Raw genomic sequence first — 19,067 nt, 5'->3', positions numbered from 1 at the left:
GGGGTGAGAAGAGCCATAATCCTGCCTCCTCCCTGCATAATCTGGGGTGTCTAGTGCCCCAAGGGGATGCCAGTAGACAGCCTCCCCCTTATAGCTATTATCTCATTGTTTCCTTGTTCTCTCCTGTCTGTCTGCCTGCCTATCTCCATCTGCAGTTTCCTGTTGTTTGCTTAGATGGTAAACTCTTTAGGGAAGAGGTCATCTTTTGAGTTCTGTGTTTCGACAATGCCTAGCACAATGGGGTCCTGTTCCTTGACTAGCGCTGCTAAGTACTATGGTAATAAAAGCTACAAGAGAAAATGAAAGCCTTCCACTGCGCTTTCTGTCTGGGGTTTTAAGAGTTCCCTTATTCATGCACTAATTTTGAATTATTTTTGGAGATCCCTGTACAAGAGTCAAACAGGACTAAATTGTTCCTCTAAGGCAGAGCCCTGCAATAGGTAGTGTAAAAATAGGCACATTGCAGTGGGACTGCCAGGAGAAATTCTGGCTGATTCAGCATCTGTTCCTTCTCTTGGTGTCCAGGGAGTGCATGCTGGAGTGGCAGCTCAACTTAAATGGGTACAATGTCTGTTCCTCTCCATTCTCAGCCACCTCTTTTGGCCAGTGCAGAGAGTGGGGTGAGGATCATGGCCTTTGCCCCCCCCCCCCCCCACTCATCAGGAAAGTCTATTGTGGCTGAGGGCCCTAGTACGGGGGGAGGGATAGCTCAGTGGTTTGAGCATTGGCCTGCTAAACCCAGGGTTGTAAGTTCAATCATTGAGGGGGCCATTTAGGGATCTGGGGCAAAAATCTGTCTGGGGATTGGTCCTGCTTTGTTGAGCAGGAGGTTGGACCAGATGCCTCCTAAGATCCCTTCCAGCTCTGATATTCTATGATGATCTGTGCTCCCTAGGCATAGTGCAGTGGGCTCATGTGTGGGGAGACTCCTTGAGCTCTTTCTTCCCCTGTGCTCCCTCTTAGGGACAAAAACACAATCTGGACCATAGCATTGACTTAACATTTTCCTCAGAATTCTGGAGTCTCCACCATAAAGCCTTTCCCTGCAAGTTCAATAGCTTCATCTGCAATTTAAAGTATATCCAGATTGCTGTTCCAGCTAGTTCAGTTCATGTACCCGTTTCCTTGACATTTGGACATTTTGCTGATTATCTCAGAAGCTTTAAATGGATGTATTTGCCATCTGCACTACAGAGAGTGGAAACTTCTGACAGTGGAAACCATGGGGACAGCGTCACAGCAAATAGTCAGCAAAATTAGCCCTGTTCTGTTGTGTGAAACATGAAAGGTGGCAAAGAGAAGCAATGCAATGTCTTTCTTGGACTAGAGAAATAAAATCATATTAATGGCTAAAATCTCTTGGGCATAAAATAAATATCATACATTAGATATTGCTCTTTGACTGCTTCCGCTGATGAAGGCAAACCCAATACACAGTGGTTAGAGGCTGTTTAGTGAGCAGGCCCATTGGTGTCAGTGGTGACTCATTAGCGTATCGTCTGAGGATTTTGGACAAAAAGGTTCAAACACTTTGCAAACATTAGCTTGGAGACTAGTGTTATAATTAATTTTATAGACAGGGAAACTGAGTAAAAGAGTTTGCATGACTTGCCCAGGACTACACAGAGTTCTGATGTTCTCATTTCACAGTCTGCTGCTCAGAATTACTTGTCTATCAACTTTCCTAGAAGATTGGTATTTAGACATACTAGAATATAATTTTCTATTGGACCCAAAATAAACCAGCAAAAAAGAACAAACCATATAACTTACTAGCCAATTTAGTTAAAAATCACACCAAACATCTGTGAAAAGTTTTACACAATGTAAATACTCAGGTATTACAAAATATGTTTGCAACCAATGTTACTTCTGTTTTCTCAAAATCATAGCATCTCCTGGCTCTCAGGAGCATAGATGCCAGTGGTACCGTATGCTTACCAAGTTTTATTTTCCTTCCATATGATCCCTTATTTCTTTTAAGTTTCCTTCTCAGAGAAGGGAATTTGCAAGTCGATATTTTAAATTCAGTATTTAAGAGCTACATGGCAAATAATTACTGCATTCTAGTCCTACTATGATAGGATGCATAAAGGACTCTGGAAACATTTTGACAAACTTTAGTAGCAGCTTTTTAAAGAAACAATTACATTTCTTTGTGGCTCTACCAAGTGGTGTTTGTCTTTTCATTCAGAAGGCAGAGGTGAGTTTCATGACTTTAGAACTACTATCCACAAGTTTAGGTTTCCATGTATTCTGACCTTCTCACAATTTAAAAGTAACTTGCCTGAAGAAATAGAATCATTTGCAAAGAGAAGTCAACCCACTTTTGTAAACACTACATGGCTCACTGATCCCTGTGTCTGCCCATATATCAGTAAACTGAAATATGTTTTGGAATAGAGACCTATACTGCCCCAGATTCAGCTGAAAATGGAGTGTCCGCTGTGGATGGGAATACAAGACATTGCCATTGTCCAGGGTCTCAAAGTGAGATAGATTTGGGAGATGTGAATTCATATATTCTTTCCTAAATAGTAAATGTAATTTCATTTCTAAACCCTTTATGCTTTTAATGCAATAAAAGTGAAGGCAGCTGTATACAAACCATTTGGCAGCAGCTGAATGTTCGGGTTATTTGGGACTCTATTAAATCTTTTATATGAAATGTCTTGAGCAAACTACCACCAGCTGATCCCTGTCTTCTGCATCCCGAATCTGGCAGAATTGCATACAGTTTTTCTAATGACCATATTTAACTGCTGAAAATTTTCTTCTATGCAATAAGGGACTACATTTTGGAGAAATTAGGACAATACCCCCCTTCTTTCTGCTGTCTACCATGCTATGCAGTATAATAGAACCAAGATAGTCTTGAATAATGGATCTCAGATTAATTTAAAGATAAGGTAACTTTTATACTTTAACTTTTTACCAAGTAAATACTGTGCATTCTGGTACTATAGCTAGGACTCTGGCAAGCAGAGAAATAGAAAAAAAAGATAAATGTGTGTGTGTATATATATATATATGATACATGTCTGTGTGATCAGAGAAATCTTGCAACAAATTCATGTGGGGGACATAGATGGCAATCCTAGGAGCTTCCAGTGATTAAATTAGTTGTTGGCATAAATTAGAGCAGTGTCAAGGCCTCCCTATTAGCCATAAAAGCAATTATAATAGTAAAAACAGTACATACAGTGCTGGAGAAAACTTTGTTCTCTTGCTTCTTAGGGGCCCAATCCAACACACACACACCCCCCCACCCCCCCCGCAAAAAAAGTCAATGGAAAGACTCCTATTAACTTTAATGCCAGTTGGATTAGGTCCCACAAGATCAGACCCCAAAGTAGTAGCCATACTCCAGGCAAAGCATGAAACAAGGATTAAATCAACACTTCTAGGTGTCAGAATTCAAGTGTCCCCCTCTCTTTGCACACACATCCCCCAACCACATGCTGAAATTCTTGGCTAACTGAAGATAATTCCCATGTACTCCTATTAACATTTTCAAGAAGCCTGAGAACAAAGATTTCTAGAGAGCTTGAATAAATTGGGATGATTTTGTATTTTCTTGGTGCAATTACATTTCATAAAACTTATTTATTATGATTACAGAGTACAAGTAGCTTTCATCCTTTTCTCATTCATTACACTGTTTCTGGTTTCCCTCATGTAAACAAGAAGCAAAGGAAATTAATATACTACAAAGTACATGGTAAGCTATTACAAATCAAAACCATTAATGTAAAGTTGTCCATGACACTTGGAATACATTTCCTGCTCCTTAAAAATGCACACTGAGAAATCCATGGTCTTCAAACCTTAATATGAGATGAACTGAAATCAAAGAGTTTTTTGGGTTTTAGGGTGGGTGTTCAATTTTCATGGCTAGCCCCCAGCTGAACTACATAATATAACACAACATTGCCATTTTTAGGGATGCTTTAGACCAGTAGCTCTTAACCTGGGGTGCACGCACCCCCTGGGGGTGCAAGATGCCCTTTCTGGGGGTGCGAGACATGCCAGATTTTTTAGAAGGTAAATCATCGAAAACACAAATTAAGCACAGGCGCGTTAAGTACAACTACTTTGTTTCATCAAACCTATGTATTTATTAACATTATATTTTTTTTTTAACAATTGCTGTAATATACAAACAAAAATATATCTAGGTTTAAAGAACTGACCTACTTCAACGATTTTTGATAAGGGGTGCGAGAACATATTTTGAGAACCACAGGGGTGTAGGCGGCAGTAAAAGGTTTAGAACCACGGCTTTAGCGCAATGACCATTTCTGGTTAGAGTGGTATAGGCAGCGAGGAAATGGTAAGAGTAGAGTTGTTTTCTTATAGTCTGTAAAATGTATTTCTGCAAGGTTTGTATATTAGGTTGTTTTAGACAGAATCAAATGTTACTTGTGCCTACAAATTTTTAATTACTTTTTATCCACTAAGTATTATCTTTAAAATGTTTTATGGTAATTTGAGCTGGCTGTTTTTCCATTCTAGAAGATATTATGGGTGATGGTACAGTTCACCAGGTCCTGTAGCCTAGAAATCACAGGTGGCTTTAACAGGGGTTCACAGGTTCAGTTGCACACACAGAAATCATGAAACCATGGGTGTAAAAACAGGCAAACATACATGTCTCCTGGCCAGGTGTAGATGGAAGGCCCCTGGGGTGGGTGACGGAGAGTGAGTTTGCCCGGCCGTCATCCTGCAGTGGCAGCTCCTGTTCCACAGTACTGGACCTGGCTCCCCGTTGCAGGCATTGAGACCCGATTCATGGAGTTGCAGCCCCACTCAGGTTTGGCCAGGCTGCCTCTCTGTCAGTGCCCCCTTCTGCAATTTAGTACAGTGCATCCATTGAATCAGGAGGCTACATCTGCCTCTGCTAGAAACCCATTCTTATAGGATTAATTCAAATTGTAAATAACAATGCAAATAATCACCTACTGGAATAGATTACTAAGGCTTGTGGTAAATTCTCCATTGTGTGTTACATAGGAGGTCAGATTAGATTATCATAATGGCCCCTTCTGGATTTAGTCTGAAATTAGAGGGGCTGTTGAAAACTCATGAGTTTGGATAGGCCGGAGAGAGGTTTGTGATAACCACTTACAAAGAATTTAGCGAAAGAGTTTATTTTCTCTCCCCCAAAGGGTATATAATCAATAAAGATCAAGGATCGGATTCTCTATTGAGAATCTCACTCCAGTTCGTGATTTTCATGGATAGGATATCAAGGCACAGCCGAGCTGTGGAGTGCATCCAGTACAGGGACTCAGAGGTGGCATCTCTGCTGTTTGCAGATGATATTGTCTTTCTTGCTTCTTCAGATTGTGATCTCCGATGTGCACTCAAATGTTTCGCTGCTGGCTGGGTTGAGAATCAGCACCTCCAAATCAGAGGTCATGGTCCTCTCCTGGAAGGAAGTGGACTGCTCTCTCCGGGTGAGGGGGGAGTGGCTGCCTTTAGTGGAAGAGTTCAAGTATCTATGGGTCTTGTTCACGAGTGATGGTAAGCAGGAGTGTGAGATTGACTGTTGGATTGGTGTGGCAGGCATGCGGCGATGTACCAGTCCATGGTGGTGAAGCGGGAGCTGAGTTCTCGGACAAAGCTCTCGGTTTACAGGTCGATCTACATCCCCATCCTCACCTATGGTCATGAACTTTGGGTAATGACCGAAAGGATAAGATCACGGGTACAAGCGGCAGAAATGAGGTTTCTCTGCAAGGTGGCTGGGCTTATTCTCCAAGACAGGGTGAGGGGCTCGGCTATTCGGGAGAGCCTCAGCATAGAGCTGCTACTCCTGCAGATCGAGAGGAGCCAGCTGAGGTTGTTTGGGTACCTGATAAGGATGCCTCCTGGGAGGCTTCCTTTGGAACTCTACCAGGCACATCCCACTGGGAGGAGGCCCCAAGGCTGACCCAGAACATGCTGGAGGGATTATATCTCCTGACCGGCCTGGGAACGCTGGGGAATCCCCCAGGAGGAGCTGAAACCTGTTAAGGAGGTCTGGTCCTCCCTATTCTCCATGCTGTCGCCACGACCCTCATCAGGAAAAGCAGCATAAAGGAAAAAGAATAAGTTTATTTTCTCCCCCCAAAAGGGTATATAAATCAATAAGGATCAGATTCTCTGTTGAGATCTATCCCTTTTGTATCACTCAGGCAGCACAAAGGTGTCAGCAACTGGCTACAAATGGCCAGCAGAAAATTCCCCCTGCATAGAAAAATTCCCTGTCTGGGTCTCTACCCTTCTGCTCATCGGCTGCAGCTTAGGGGATGTACCAGGAAAGAAAGTGGCATACCAGGCAAGGAAGGGGACATGTCAGAGGGGCTCTGCTGTACCAACTCTTCACGGACATGGGATCCATTAAGGATCTCATATTAATGGCATATGTTAGAATAGCCCAGCAGCTCCTCTAAGCATCACTGAGACTGACCAGGGTTGGCATATACCAGCCACGAGGAACAGAGAGCCATAACTAGCTGCCTCAGTATCCCCCTCTTCTGTGCTGAGTGGTGCTCAGGCACAGGATAGGACCTGGCGTGATGTGTATGTCAACTACAATGGAGTTAATGTGAATAGCAGAGAGGAGGGTTTATTGGGCAAGTAGAGTGCTTTTTATATTCTCAACATTTTTGTTTTCAAGATGAATTATTGTTTTTGCATCACACACTCAAACAGCATGCACAAAACTGTTTTGTATCAGAATCACAAGAGTAGCAAACATCTGGATCCATGAGGCCAACCCTATTCATTTCCAGTAGAGCAGGGGTTCTCAACATTTTTCTTTATGAGGCCCCCTCCCCCCCCACACACATGCTATAAAAACTCCATGGCCCACCTGTGCCACAACATCTGGTCTTCTGCATATAAAAGCCAGGGCTGGCGGTAGGGATAGCAAGCAGGGCAATTGCCCAGGGCCCAAAACCACAGGGGGCACCGAGAAGCTAAGTTTCTCAGGCTTCTGCTTCAGCCCCAGATGGCGGGGCTCAGGGCTCTGGGCTTCAGCCCCATGCTGTGGGGCTTCGGCTTTCTGCCCTGGGCCCCAGTGAGTCTAATGCTGGTCCTGTTTGGCGGCTCCCCTGAAAACTGCTTGCGGCCCCGGACCCCTGGTTGATAATCACTGCATTAGAGTTCATAATACCCTAATGCAGTATGAAGCACAAGGTTTGTGTTGTTGCAGACATCTTAAAACCCTTACAAGATTCCTTCCCATTTTTCTCCCCATCCACCACCTCTATACTAATAAACAAGTCATTTGCCCATCATTTTTCAAAGGCTGAAATCTTGATGCATGAGTTCTAACTCCCACTCTTAGTTAGCTGCCTGCTGGCAGGTTTTCTGACTCTGTTTCAAGGAATTGTGATTTCCAGGAGCAACAATAAGTTATTAGTGTGTGCTCGCTTGCTTATAATTGTTTTTTAAATCCTTAATCTTTTATCGACAAGTATATTTCAGTTTAAAAAGTGCTATATGGAGATGTAAGATAGAAGGGAGTTCCAGAAGTAGCATAAAATGAGCCGTGTTAGAAGATAACATTACAAAATGCACCCCCAAGTTTTAATACCAACCCATTTGTGAAAACAGAGAAGGAAAAAGAATAGCACCAAAGAAAATAAGATGATAAAGAAAAGAAAGATGGATGATAAAGCAGACAAAGAAGAAACCAAAGAAACATTATCAGAATTTACCAGCCTGCATCGATAATCATTATGATATTTAGTGAATCGGTGCAGTGGTGCAATTATTAAGCCCTATAACTATTCTATGATACATGTAATATAGAATAAATGTTGACATTATCTAAAATATAGTGCCTGATTCACCGTTGTGTTATTCCAGATTAACATCAGAGTTGCTATAGTTTAATCAGTATTCATTCTCAATAATGGACATGATGCCAACAAGTGCTGGCACCAAGAGGTTAATGTGTCACCTTTTTCCTCTCTTCAGTTCTGATCTTAATGGCCTTACTGCAGTGTAAAGATGGAATAACACAGCGGTGAGTGAGGCCTATAATCTCTTTCATATCTTTTGCCAACATGACCTCTATTTCTAAAGAGATGGAAAAGAGGAACAGCTATCAGTAACTGAGTGTCAGTTGCAGCTGTTAGCTACTAGCTTTTCCACTTCAGTTTCCTTTAATAACAGCAGATATCATATTGCGGAAAATAAGATTAGAGTTAATAGAGAGATTTCATCATGCAGCCATATGTGTCCAGGTTTAGGAAATATTTATTACCATTATGCATATAACCAGTAACTGTGGTAGTAGCAAGTGAAAGAAATAATCAGAGAAAATAATGTGATGATAACCTCGAACATCTACCAGCTGCTATAGGAAGCAGATAGATGGGATCTTGGTTTAACATCTCTTTTCACAGTAAACCTTTCAACAGCTAGGTACGTGTATAAATATTTAAATCCATAACATTCTTGTTCAATAAGAATCATATTGGTAACTGCAAGATTATACCCATAATTTCAATTTGTATCTTTAAATCAGATGTTTTTACCAAGCTAATAGTAACTATCCATTATGCTGTCTCTTTCTAGCTGTAATATATCCATGATGATTTTATATTATCTGCCATTAGTACTTGCAAATTGTTATTAATGGACGTATTCTGGAAGTTTGGAATAGTTTAATGGGTTAGTTTGTTTTTTTCCCCTCCATGTATAAAACTCATCTTGTTTGATTTTGATATCATATAAATATTCTCTAACAATATTACTTCACCCACCCTCCAATATCCTGGGACCAACATGGCTACAACAACACTGCATACAACAATGGAAGATATTGATTCTTGCTAATGAGTCATGAGAAGTCACTTTGAGGTCAGTCTTAGTCTGCTGTTCCAGATGAGGAGCTATGTGAATGAGCTGCCAAATTAATTTTTTAGAAAATGTGTGCACTGCATTGTAATCATAAGTATGTCTGATAATTAAAAGAGAACAGACATAATTATACCATGTGTAGAATTTTCATTAGCTTGTTTAAAAATAGTTACCTTCATCATTAGAGTTTCATTAGTACACAGAAGAATCACAGAAAGACATTCCAAAGGAAAAATTAGCCAGTATCCACAATCAAGCTGACTGATTTTGCAATATTCCATAGTGTTTGAGGGTGATGGTAGGGGAAATAACAGATTAACCTTTTGATACCAACAATTGCTGCCATCATGTCTGCTGCTGAATAAACATATCAAGGACAAGACATTGTGACTCTTGATGTCCAAGGCAGTGATGGATTTAATTGGTTAATTGGAAACTGACATTTTCACTGATGGAATCCAGAGGTTATGCACTATTGTAGTCTGATGTGTGAAAGGTGATATATGTGTGAAGCTTTCTGAGGTAAAATCACTCCCAAATTCTGCTTCAGAAATCCTCTGATCCTAGTGTGTTCAAGTCAGTGAGGATACTCCATGTAGAGTGCTGAAAAATAAGGCCATTTGCAACTTACATACCCATTTTGGGTCTCATTTAACTTGATATTTCTGTTTGTATATCTTTGGGTATGTCTACACTGCGAAGTTGTCGACAAAACTTTTGTCTTTCATGGGTACTTTAAAAAGCCCCCCCGCGAAAGACAAAAGTTTTGCCGAAGCAAGTGGCAGTGTGAACGCAGCTTTGTCGGCAGGAGCGTTCTCCTGCTGACAAAGTTAATGCCACTCGTAGGGCTGGAAGTATTTTGTTGGCAAACGAGCTGACAAAGTAGCGACCAAGAGCGTTTACACATGCTGACTTTTAGCGACAAGGCTGAATCGACACAGTCTTGTCACTAAAAGCTGTGTGGTGTAGACAAGCCCTCATCAGTGTCTTTCTGTACTTTCCTTTGAGATCAGTGTTTTAAAGTAAAAAAAATCGACTTCTTTTGAAACTTTTGTTATATTTGTAAGAGGTTTTTTGTTTTTAAAAAAGTTTCAACTAAATCCAACACCTTAGAACTCTAAAGAGAGATATTATTGCAGCCAATTGCTATTATACATCATTTACTGTTTATTCACATCCAGTCTGATGCAAGGCCTAATAAAGTCAATTGAAAGACTCCCATTGATTTCAATGGGCTCTGGGGATCAGACACTATTCCTTGTGATATTTAATACTTGAATGCATTAGCACACATTGTAAATTATCAGTGGTAGACAGGGAAAACACAAAAAACTACCCTGAACCATAAGAATGTTTGACAACAAAGATGTAGTTCCATTCTGAAAGTAGCCTGAGAATCACAGCTGTGATCCAAGTAAGTTAAAAATTATACCTGGAACTTATTTTATACCTTTAAAATGTGGTAGTGTGAATTGAGTGTACAAAATATTTAGTCAAGCAAGAGTGGCAAACAACTCATTTAGACTGAATTTCTGTCTAGTGGAGGAACTCACTTCAGAAGGGAGGGATTGATATAAATAATATGGGGTTTCAGTATATATGTAGTATTTTAACAGTTAAGCCTTTGTTTTTCATTACATCATAAATATAATGCAAATAAATTGTTTAATCACTTTCTCTGATATGAACTAAATGATTATGCCTTTTCAGAATATAAGGAACAGAATACTCGTAATAAACTATGTGACAGATTGGTTTCAGTCTGTCAGCAATTCACATTTGATACGGAGTAGAGCTAATGTCAAGACGAAAATCTAAGAATTCTATAAGCCACGTCTATTTAAAGTCAAAGACAGTGCAGACAATGAGCTGTCTATAAATTGACATCTTCAGACAAGGAGGTTAATCATACTCAAAAAATATCTTCTAACAACAGACAGTCAGCCAAAGAGTGGGGTGAGGGAGTTGCAAATGTGGCCAGAAAGTCCATAGTTGTGTGGCTCTACCTTCAACAGCATATTTAAGGTAAAAAGTGACACAGGAAAACTGATCCTGAAACTGTTTAGGCACAGAACTGAATACAACCCTCCGTGAATTTGGAGACAGGAAACACCACTTTGGCTCTATGTCTATACTACAAAGTTTGGTCAATATATGTTATGTTGGCTTACAGCTGCCAGCTTCTATATGTCATTCAGGCATGTGCACAGTTGGTTGCTTGCATTGGTGCTGCATGTCCTCATCACAAGTAGTTGCATCGATAGAAAATGTAATACACCATGGGTATTCCCTCTGGTACAAAGCCTTGTGGGACATGTCAAGGCTGTATCCCCACTTTGAACTTTAGGGTACAAGTGCGGGGGCCCCAAATTTGTTGTTGTTCTCCCTCACTTTCTGATAGGCCTGCCAAAGTTCCTTGGCTTTCACCCAGCATTGATTCTCATCCCTGTCATGCTCAAAGTTTAGCATCCCCGATGCAATCTATGTGTAGATATCTATATTCCTTCAGCTGCTCCTTAGTTAGGCTTGCACAGCCTCTTTTTCCCATAGGCCAAGGAGATCCTGGACTTCTGCTCTATTCCAGGCAGGAGCATGTCGAAGTATAGCGCTCTGTCAGTGCAGAGCTGGCATGGTCAGATGCTCGCAAAGGTGGGCTAGAAGGTTTGCTCACCAAGGTGGCCAACCAGGAAAAGGCATTTCAAAAACATGTTGAGGTTTTTAAAGAGGACGGGGTGGGGCAGGCTTCCAGGATCGATGACCCCTGGGCAGTAGAGTTCAAAATTGTGACCGGAGTGACCACTGTCATGGGAGATGATGCATTGTGGGATAACTGCTAGAGGACAGTTAGGGTTGACACAGGTGATGCAGTGTCTTCATTAGCACTATGCTGATAAAAATAGTCAACTTTGGCTGTGCATCATTTGGCAGGGGTTCTGGGGGGGCTGTAATTATGCTTAAGTTGATGGGAGACATATTTAGGTTTGGATAATACAAACCTAGGTTGAAACAAGTCGACTTAGGTCAACCCATCTTTGTAGTGTAGACCAGGCCGGGGGAAGGAGATGCTTGGTGTGATAATAAGCCAGTCATATCAAAGGTGCCAGAAATGCATAAGAGGACTGTGAAAGAGACCTAATACTATAAGCTACATGGGACTGATAGGCTTGGTGGCCAAATGGATCACAAGGGAGAAAAGGAAAAAAATGCTCCCTAGAAAAATAAGTTACTTTACTGTAACTAAGCATAAATATGTACCTGCCTAGCTTAACTCTTTCCAAGTATGAGACTAGATCTGTTATACAGTCTATTTCTTTTGTCTTAATCTCATTTTTAATTTATTCTTAAAGAGCTTTCTTTTTAAATAGACCATTTGAATCTTTGTCAGTTGTCTGCAATTTCATGAAGCCCATCCCTGAGCAGTGAAAAAAACTAAACAACAGCAGTGAAGGAAGGGTGGCTGGAGTGGAGCACTCTAGGGCCCTGATCCCTGGTGGAAGCTTTTAGGAGCTATGGCATAAAATAACAAATACTGCTATGAATAAAAGGGCATACCTGACCCATTAGGTGTGCCATCCAAAGGGCTGTAGTCACATGGGTGCACAGGGAGTGCCTAGTGACTATAGATGGGAATGGAGTTTAAAGGATGTCAACAAAATTCAGATCTAGATTTTGATAACTCCAGAGTTCAGAGATGTTTGGATGTGGGATTCTGATTTGGCCTATTATAAAGATAAAGGGTCAGTTCTAAAATTCTGATTCAGATCCAGTTCAGAATTCAAACATCTTCTACAGTCAACAAGTATTTGAACTGATAACTTTGTACAGGCCCATGTCTAAAGAGCACCGAATTAAAATGGGCCTGATTCTGCCAAGTGTTCCTTTCACCCCCTCCCCATTAGTTTAATTGGCACTGTACTGAATACCACACATATTTGAGCCCCAAGATACCAAATGAACAGCTACAGTCAGATAAAACATCAAGTAAAGGTATATCACTGTCATCTACTTTTTTTTTTTTTTTTTTTTGTTCTAGGTTTGTATTGTACAAAAGAGAGATACGGAGAAGATGTATGCCATGAAGTACATGAACAAACAACAATGCATCGAAAGAGATGAGGTTCGAAACGTGTTTAGAGAATTAGAGATCCTGCAGGAAATTGAGCATGTATTCTTGGTGAATCTCTGGTGAATATCTTCTTTTCTGATGTACACTTCTGGTGACTGCATGCATTCACAAACACCTTACAGTAACACTCATAGTCATTCAGTTTGCTCTTGACAAGGGGCAATGAAAGAAATCTATTGAGTTGTTTCCATGTCATCAATGGATTTCTTGCTTATGTGAAAACTCAGGGAACCTGTCTTGACACTAAGATGTCTACATTTTAAGGCACATTTTGAAATGCATTTGATAAATTATCTTACATGATTTCTTTGGAATATTTTGTTTTTTTAATTGGTAAACAAGTTCTCTTTCAAATCTGAAAATCAAATAACTGTTCCGCTAATATTTTTCAAGTTAAATTTAAAATAATTTTGCAATTCAACATGTTAAAGTGAAGTTTGGCAAAGGAACCTTGATACAGTCAAACAACTTAGTCACGGTAATTTATGTATGGAGATACTGATCACTGTGATTCTGTCCATGTTCTTTACTGTTTCATCATGAATTGTGTGCTATAATTCATGCATCAGGCACAAACTTGAATTTAAAGAATTAAAAGAAACTGGTAGCTCTCCATGATGTAGATTATGTTTACCATCTTAATAATAAATAACAATAAATAATAATAATACCAGCAACATTTGTACATGGTACATGGTACAAATGTGCTAAAAGTGTATGGGGCTTTACACATGGTTCCTGTCTCTCAGGAATCTTTCATTCTAAAGGACTTGATCTTGCAAACACTTGCTACTGGACTGGGTAAATGGACTGCTCTGGGTCATAAGCATTAGAAGTAAGATTTTGCTAGGTAGGCCCTATTAGAGGGGCCCCAGGTCATCAAGGCACTTTAAATATGCACTTTAAGTTAGGCACATGTTTAAGTACCTTGCTAAATGGAAGCCAGGATGACAGAGAGAGGCCTAAGAGGAGGGTGGCCAGACTACATAAAATATGGTTGTAGGGATGCTCCAGTGGCACCGTACATCTTACGCTATACAGTGAGCATCCAAAGATACATTTCAAAAGCTTTTTATGGGTCAAAACAATTTTTAGACTTTAGTTGTGATATAAGGAAATAATTGCAATAATTTCATTGGTATTTGTTGCAGTGAACCAGTCATTGCATAGTCTTTACCAGTGGACACATGATCAAGTTTGAACTGCAATTAATACTGAGCAATTTCAAATGTAATCACTTTAGCTAGTGTTCTCCTTTTGAGACAATTTGAAGAGACTACTTAAATATATCAGCCATATGGCAATTATTGAAAGCCTCGTTGTAAACAAAATGCTTTATAATAACTTAAACTGGTCAATTAAAAGTGCATTCCTTTATAATTCAGATTTATTTTCGTTATTAACTTGTGCACAACCCAAATCTATTGGCTGATGATAGAAAATGATCCAATAAGCCCCAAAGGATCATAAGTTCATTTTTGATGAGCATGCAATAGTTCAGACCTTTATCTGAAGTTTATCAAAAATTTTGATGTTCCTTCCACCACCATCTTCATGACCCTCCAAGTTATCCCTGCTGCAATTGCCCACCACAAATGTTCTTTTGCAGGGATCAGCAAATCTCAGTAAGTCTATCATCTTCCTTGATGGGCCCTGGAAGCTGAATTCAAATTGTGCATGCTCAGAGATGCTGTGCCCAGAGAGCATTTTATGCATGAGTGCTCATAAGATTCATTGGCAGCAAGGTCCAACAAACAGGTTTTCAGAACTACTGAGTTCCATGATGAAATCTTCAAAGAAAGCATTAGGAAAGAGGTAATATTGGAAGATACAGGAATGAATCCATGACCCATATTTATAGACAGTGGGGAAGGTCAAATCTCTATAGCTTGGTGGAAGGAAGCTGGGGACAAGTAAGAAGGTTACAAGAAGGGAGAGTGATGTTGCCATACTGGGAAAGAGGATGAAAGTGAGAAAGAGAGGGAGAGAGATGGGCCATCCTTATCCAACCTGAAAATTGGCATTGGGCTGCTTAAAATTTTGAGTTGCTTTTATATTTTTCAAATGGCTTCACGCATCCTTTGTTACAGTTTATAGTATATTATTTCAAATGATAAAGTAGCTTTTTGTAAAACCCCAGTTCCTCATTTGGAATCTGGAGAATATAATGGAGTCAGGTAGCCAATATTTTCAATCCAGCAGTTTTTCAAATTACCTAAAGACTCATCCAATTACATCTTTTCTACTGTTACGAAAAGTGTGTTGTAATGATAAAATAAAGACTGTGTTCATAAAATAACTGGTAAATAAAGTGATTTTTTAAAATAAAAAATGCAGTGAAGTGTATTGATAGTGCCATAGTTTTCTCTAATAGATTCCAAATTTCCTGTTGGATTCCAAAGTTTATCTCACAAATGAAATGTGTTTGTTAGTCTAAAATTAATCCCTGTTGCATATTGTTTGACCTCACAAAGACACATCAGGAATTACTGGCACTTTTTCTCAGGAAGGATCCACAAATCTGATAGCAGGACAGGCTGAATCTGCATTGATAGAGTTGGCAGGGATGTTTGCTTCAAGGAGTCAGTCTCTATTAGCCAGTGCTAATCCTCCAGCCATGTTAATGTGCAGTGAAATTTCCCGAAGACTGAAAAAAACCCAATAGCACTAAAATAAAATGATGAAATAAAGTCAATGTATGATGCTTTAGGATTAGATTCAATAAGTCACTTCAGTAGAGTCAAGACAATCGCCTGAGTTTGTCAAACCATTTTAACAATTGCTCTACTGAGGTCGTTAAGAAAGTGTTTTCTCTTAGCACTATCAGATAATAGAATTGTACATTCATTTCTAGCACACATTCAGTATAAGAACAGAAATTTATGATGCACAATCCCACATGTAATTCACTAAGTAGTACTGTTGCCACAAACGACTACTGGAAATTCTTTTGAGGTATGTCCAGAGTGTGGTGGGGTTTCTCACAAAAGCCAATTGTTTCAGATTTTAAAAAGACCTTTCTATTTTGTAACTGATATAAGGCTCCTGCTCTGACATTCTATGAGTTAAATTAGCCCTTGTGTTCTCTTACTTCATTTTCAAAAAAGAGAAAAATCAGTTTATGAAAAATACAGAAAATCTGCATTTAGAATGAATCTGAAGTTAAAATGAAATAGGTCTTTAGTAGAGTCCCAAACTTCACCTGTTAATGAGGTGAGTGATTCATAAAAGATAATAGGGAACTATGTAGCTCTGGGTGAATGGTTAGCAGGGACTGACAATGTTTCTCACAGTGAAAATCATTAGTGCAAAGTGTTGAAACTCAAGGCCAAATTTTCATAGCTTAGCTTCCCCGTAGCTGCAATTCAGGCCATTTTCCTGATAGTGCCACAAATCAGGTAACTGGGTCTCTAATGGTCTGATTTTTCAGAGCTAAGCACTCAACTCCACTGGAAAACAATGGGAACTGTGGACCTCAGCCTTAGGCTAAAGCTGAACTAAATTGCACTCTCAAAGAAGTGAGAGTGCCAAATTTCACCTGTAATTATTTCTGCTGAAAAAACTGTGGTTACAAAAACTGTAGGCCTGGTTAAGGTCAGGCTGAATCTGAAGCCCTAGAAATCTCAGATAACTATTTTCAACTAAATAATTTAGGGCCTAATCCTGTGAGTTGCTTAGCCCCTCCCATAAAGTGCTAAATGCACTCAAAGGGCCCTTTATTCCCACTGAACGCCACACGGGATGAGACCTTTAATTTTTTTTGGCTGATACTATATATAATGAGGGTTTTTTTAAACAATACATAAGCAATAAACTTTTGTAACGTATGATCCCGTTGACACACAGGCTGCCATGATGCATGCTGTGTGCAATTCCACTGACCTCAAAGGATTTGCACATGGCGTTAGAGAAGAATTTGGCTCACTGAGTAAATGGTGCAGATCCTGTACTGGCTTTCTGGGTGTTCATTGGAGCAGGGACTGGAACCCAGGTGTCACCTCAACCCAGGTGAGTCACCTAAACTAACCACCAGGTTCTCACTCTCCCTTCCTAAGGCTCAGTTGGGAGGTGAGAAATCCAAGTTCAAATTCCTGCTCCAATGACTATTTAAGTATTTTATACAAAGAGGAACAGCTTCAACAGGCGAGACTGAGCCCCACCTAGAATATCCCATATCTTAGTGGTTAAGGCGCTCATCTAAAATGTGGGAGACCAAAGTTCAGCTCCCTGCTCTGAATCAGACAGAATGGGGACTTGACCCTGGGTCTCCCCCATCCCAGCTCAGTGCTCTAGCCACAGGGCCATTGGGTAAACAAGAGGGCCCTCCTTTGGTTTTATGAATCTATCCCAAAACCTTTTTGGGGAGCCAAAAGTATTTAGCAAATTGGTGTCCAATCTGAGAACAGTTTTAGTTAGCCTGAAACTGCATTTTTCAGCAGCTAAACTATTTGTCCAAAAGTTCTCGCCCAGCTCAACTAAGAATTATAGGTATGCCCCCCACAATGGGGCCTTTCAGAGGGTGCAGCATAGCACCCCACACATTGACCTCATGCTACTGCTGAAGCAAGGACAGTCTCCCCTGGCCCATCATAGGTCCTTCACACTAGATGTCAGAGAAGTGGATAGAGGCTTAGTCAGGGGGCTAGAATCAGCACCAACATTTTAATTGTAATGGAGATTGGCTAACAGTAGCTCTGGGTAGCATATTCTTTGTTGGTGACTCATTCGAGCTGATAGCAGGGAGGTTTATCAGATAATTACATTTGGTCTGCTGCTCATTATTCCAGCACAATATTGATTATATCAGGAAGAATACGTGTGTTAAGAATATAGGAGTTAAATGACAGTGCCCTGGATATAACAATGGGCTGTGCAAGTAGGGTAAAATTAATGAGCATTGCTGCCCCTCCACAGAAATTTTGCATGGGATAGCCTGTGTAAGTTACAAAATGAGGAAGGCAGCAAGCAAATTAATTCATCCAGACAGAACATAGCAGTAACGAGTTAAAAAATACGAGACAGTATATTGAATCATGCATGCACTATTAAAATGATGTAAATATTGAAGCCAGGATATTCCTGTAACTTTACTTGGGCAAATGGGGAGCATATGGATGTTATCATTTAACATGTAGAGTATAATTAGGATTAAAAAAAAGCTCCTTCATTTTGTAGCACCTGTGAAATTTGCAAGGTGCCATGCTGTTTACTCAACTGTGTTTGTTTTCTGTAGGTACTCTTTTCAGGATGAAGAAGACATGTTTATGGTAGTGGATTTACTCCTAGGTGGTGATCTACGGTATCATCTACAGCAAAATGTTCAATTCACAGAGGAAACAGTGAAGCTTTATATTTGTGAGATGGCACTAGCTCTAGACTATTTACGAAGTCAGCATATTATTCACAGGTAACAGCAAAATCTGTTAGTCTCAGCTGTGGAAAACTGGTGCAGCTAAATAAACCAACAAGGAAAAATGAGACCGTCAGGCTCATTAGAGAATAAGGGACCAGATCATCAGCTGGTGCAAACTGGCATAGGTCCATTGCAGTCTATGTTTGAGTTGAAGGTGCAGTTGTCCCCATTGTGTTGTACGCTAATGAGTATCCCAACGTCATTAACAGTTGGTATTCAGTAAACAGCTCCTATTTAAACTGCACTTGGCCATATGACCCCTTGGTTAAACTTCTGCCCTCATTTATACTGGAGCTGGACTCTTGCCATCTGTGGACTTACTCTAAATTTACTCCAGCGTAAATTTGGCCCAGTATTTGATTCAAAGTTATAAAGTTCTTCACAATAAACACCAAATCTTGCAGTATTAATTTCAATGGGAGTTTTGCAAGGGCAAGATCTGGGAGTTTTGTTCCCTTTTTTTTTTTTTTTTTTTTTTTTATGATTGCACAGGAAAAACATTTATCTATTACACATATAAGAGATGGCACATGCATGAATAATTTCTCTCAGACTAGGGTACTTTGTTTTATATTTTCTACCCTAATTATTGGGTCACAAGAAATAGTTTTGCTTTTCTTTTGAGTTGCTTTTTACATTTGCATAACTTCTTACATACATCCTCATTTC

At 40.0% G+C, this 19,067-nt stretch overlaps 1 protein-coding gene across 2 annotated transcripts in view; it reads left to right on the top strand.

Annotated features, from left to right (window-relative positions):
• STK32C (serine/threonine kinase 32C) overlaps positions 1-19,067 on the top strand; it is a 91,543-nt gene that overhangs the window by 58,036 nt on the left and 14,440 nt on the right. For both annotated transcript variants that reach the window (XM_024215601.2, XM_024215599.2), the window contains exons 2-3: positions 12,893-13,044; positions 18,219-18,392. In XM_024215601.2, coding sequence (XP_024071369.1) covers positions 12,926-13,044; positions 18,219-18,392 — 293 coding nt within the window. In that variant the 5' untranslated portion in view covers positions 12,893-12,925. The remainder of the gene's footprint in view (positions 1-12,892; positions 13,045-18,218; positions 18,393-19,067) is intronic.

The sequence above is a fragment of the Terrapene carolina genome, unplaced genomic scaffold (genome assembly GCF_002925995.2).
Source record: "Terrapene carolina triunguis isolate 2854851 unplaced genomic scaffold, T_m_triunguis-2.0 Scaffold95, whole genome shotgun sequence".
NCBI lineage: Eukaryota > Metazoa > Chordata > Testudines > Emydidae > Terrapene > Terrapene triunguis.
Note: the sequence above shows the minus strand (reverse complement) of the source record. Positions and strands in the feature narration are given on the sequence as shown.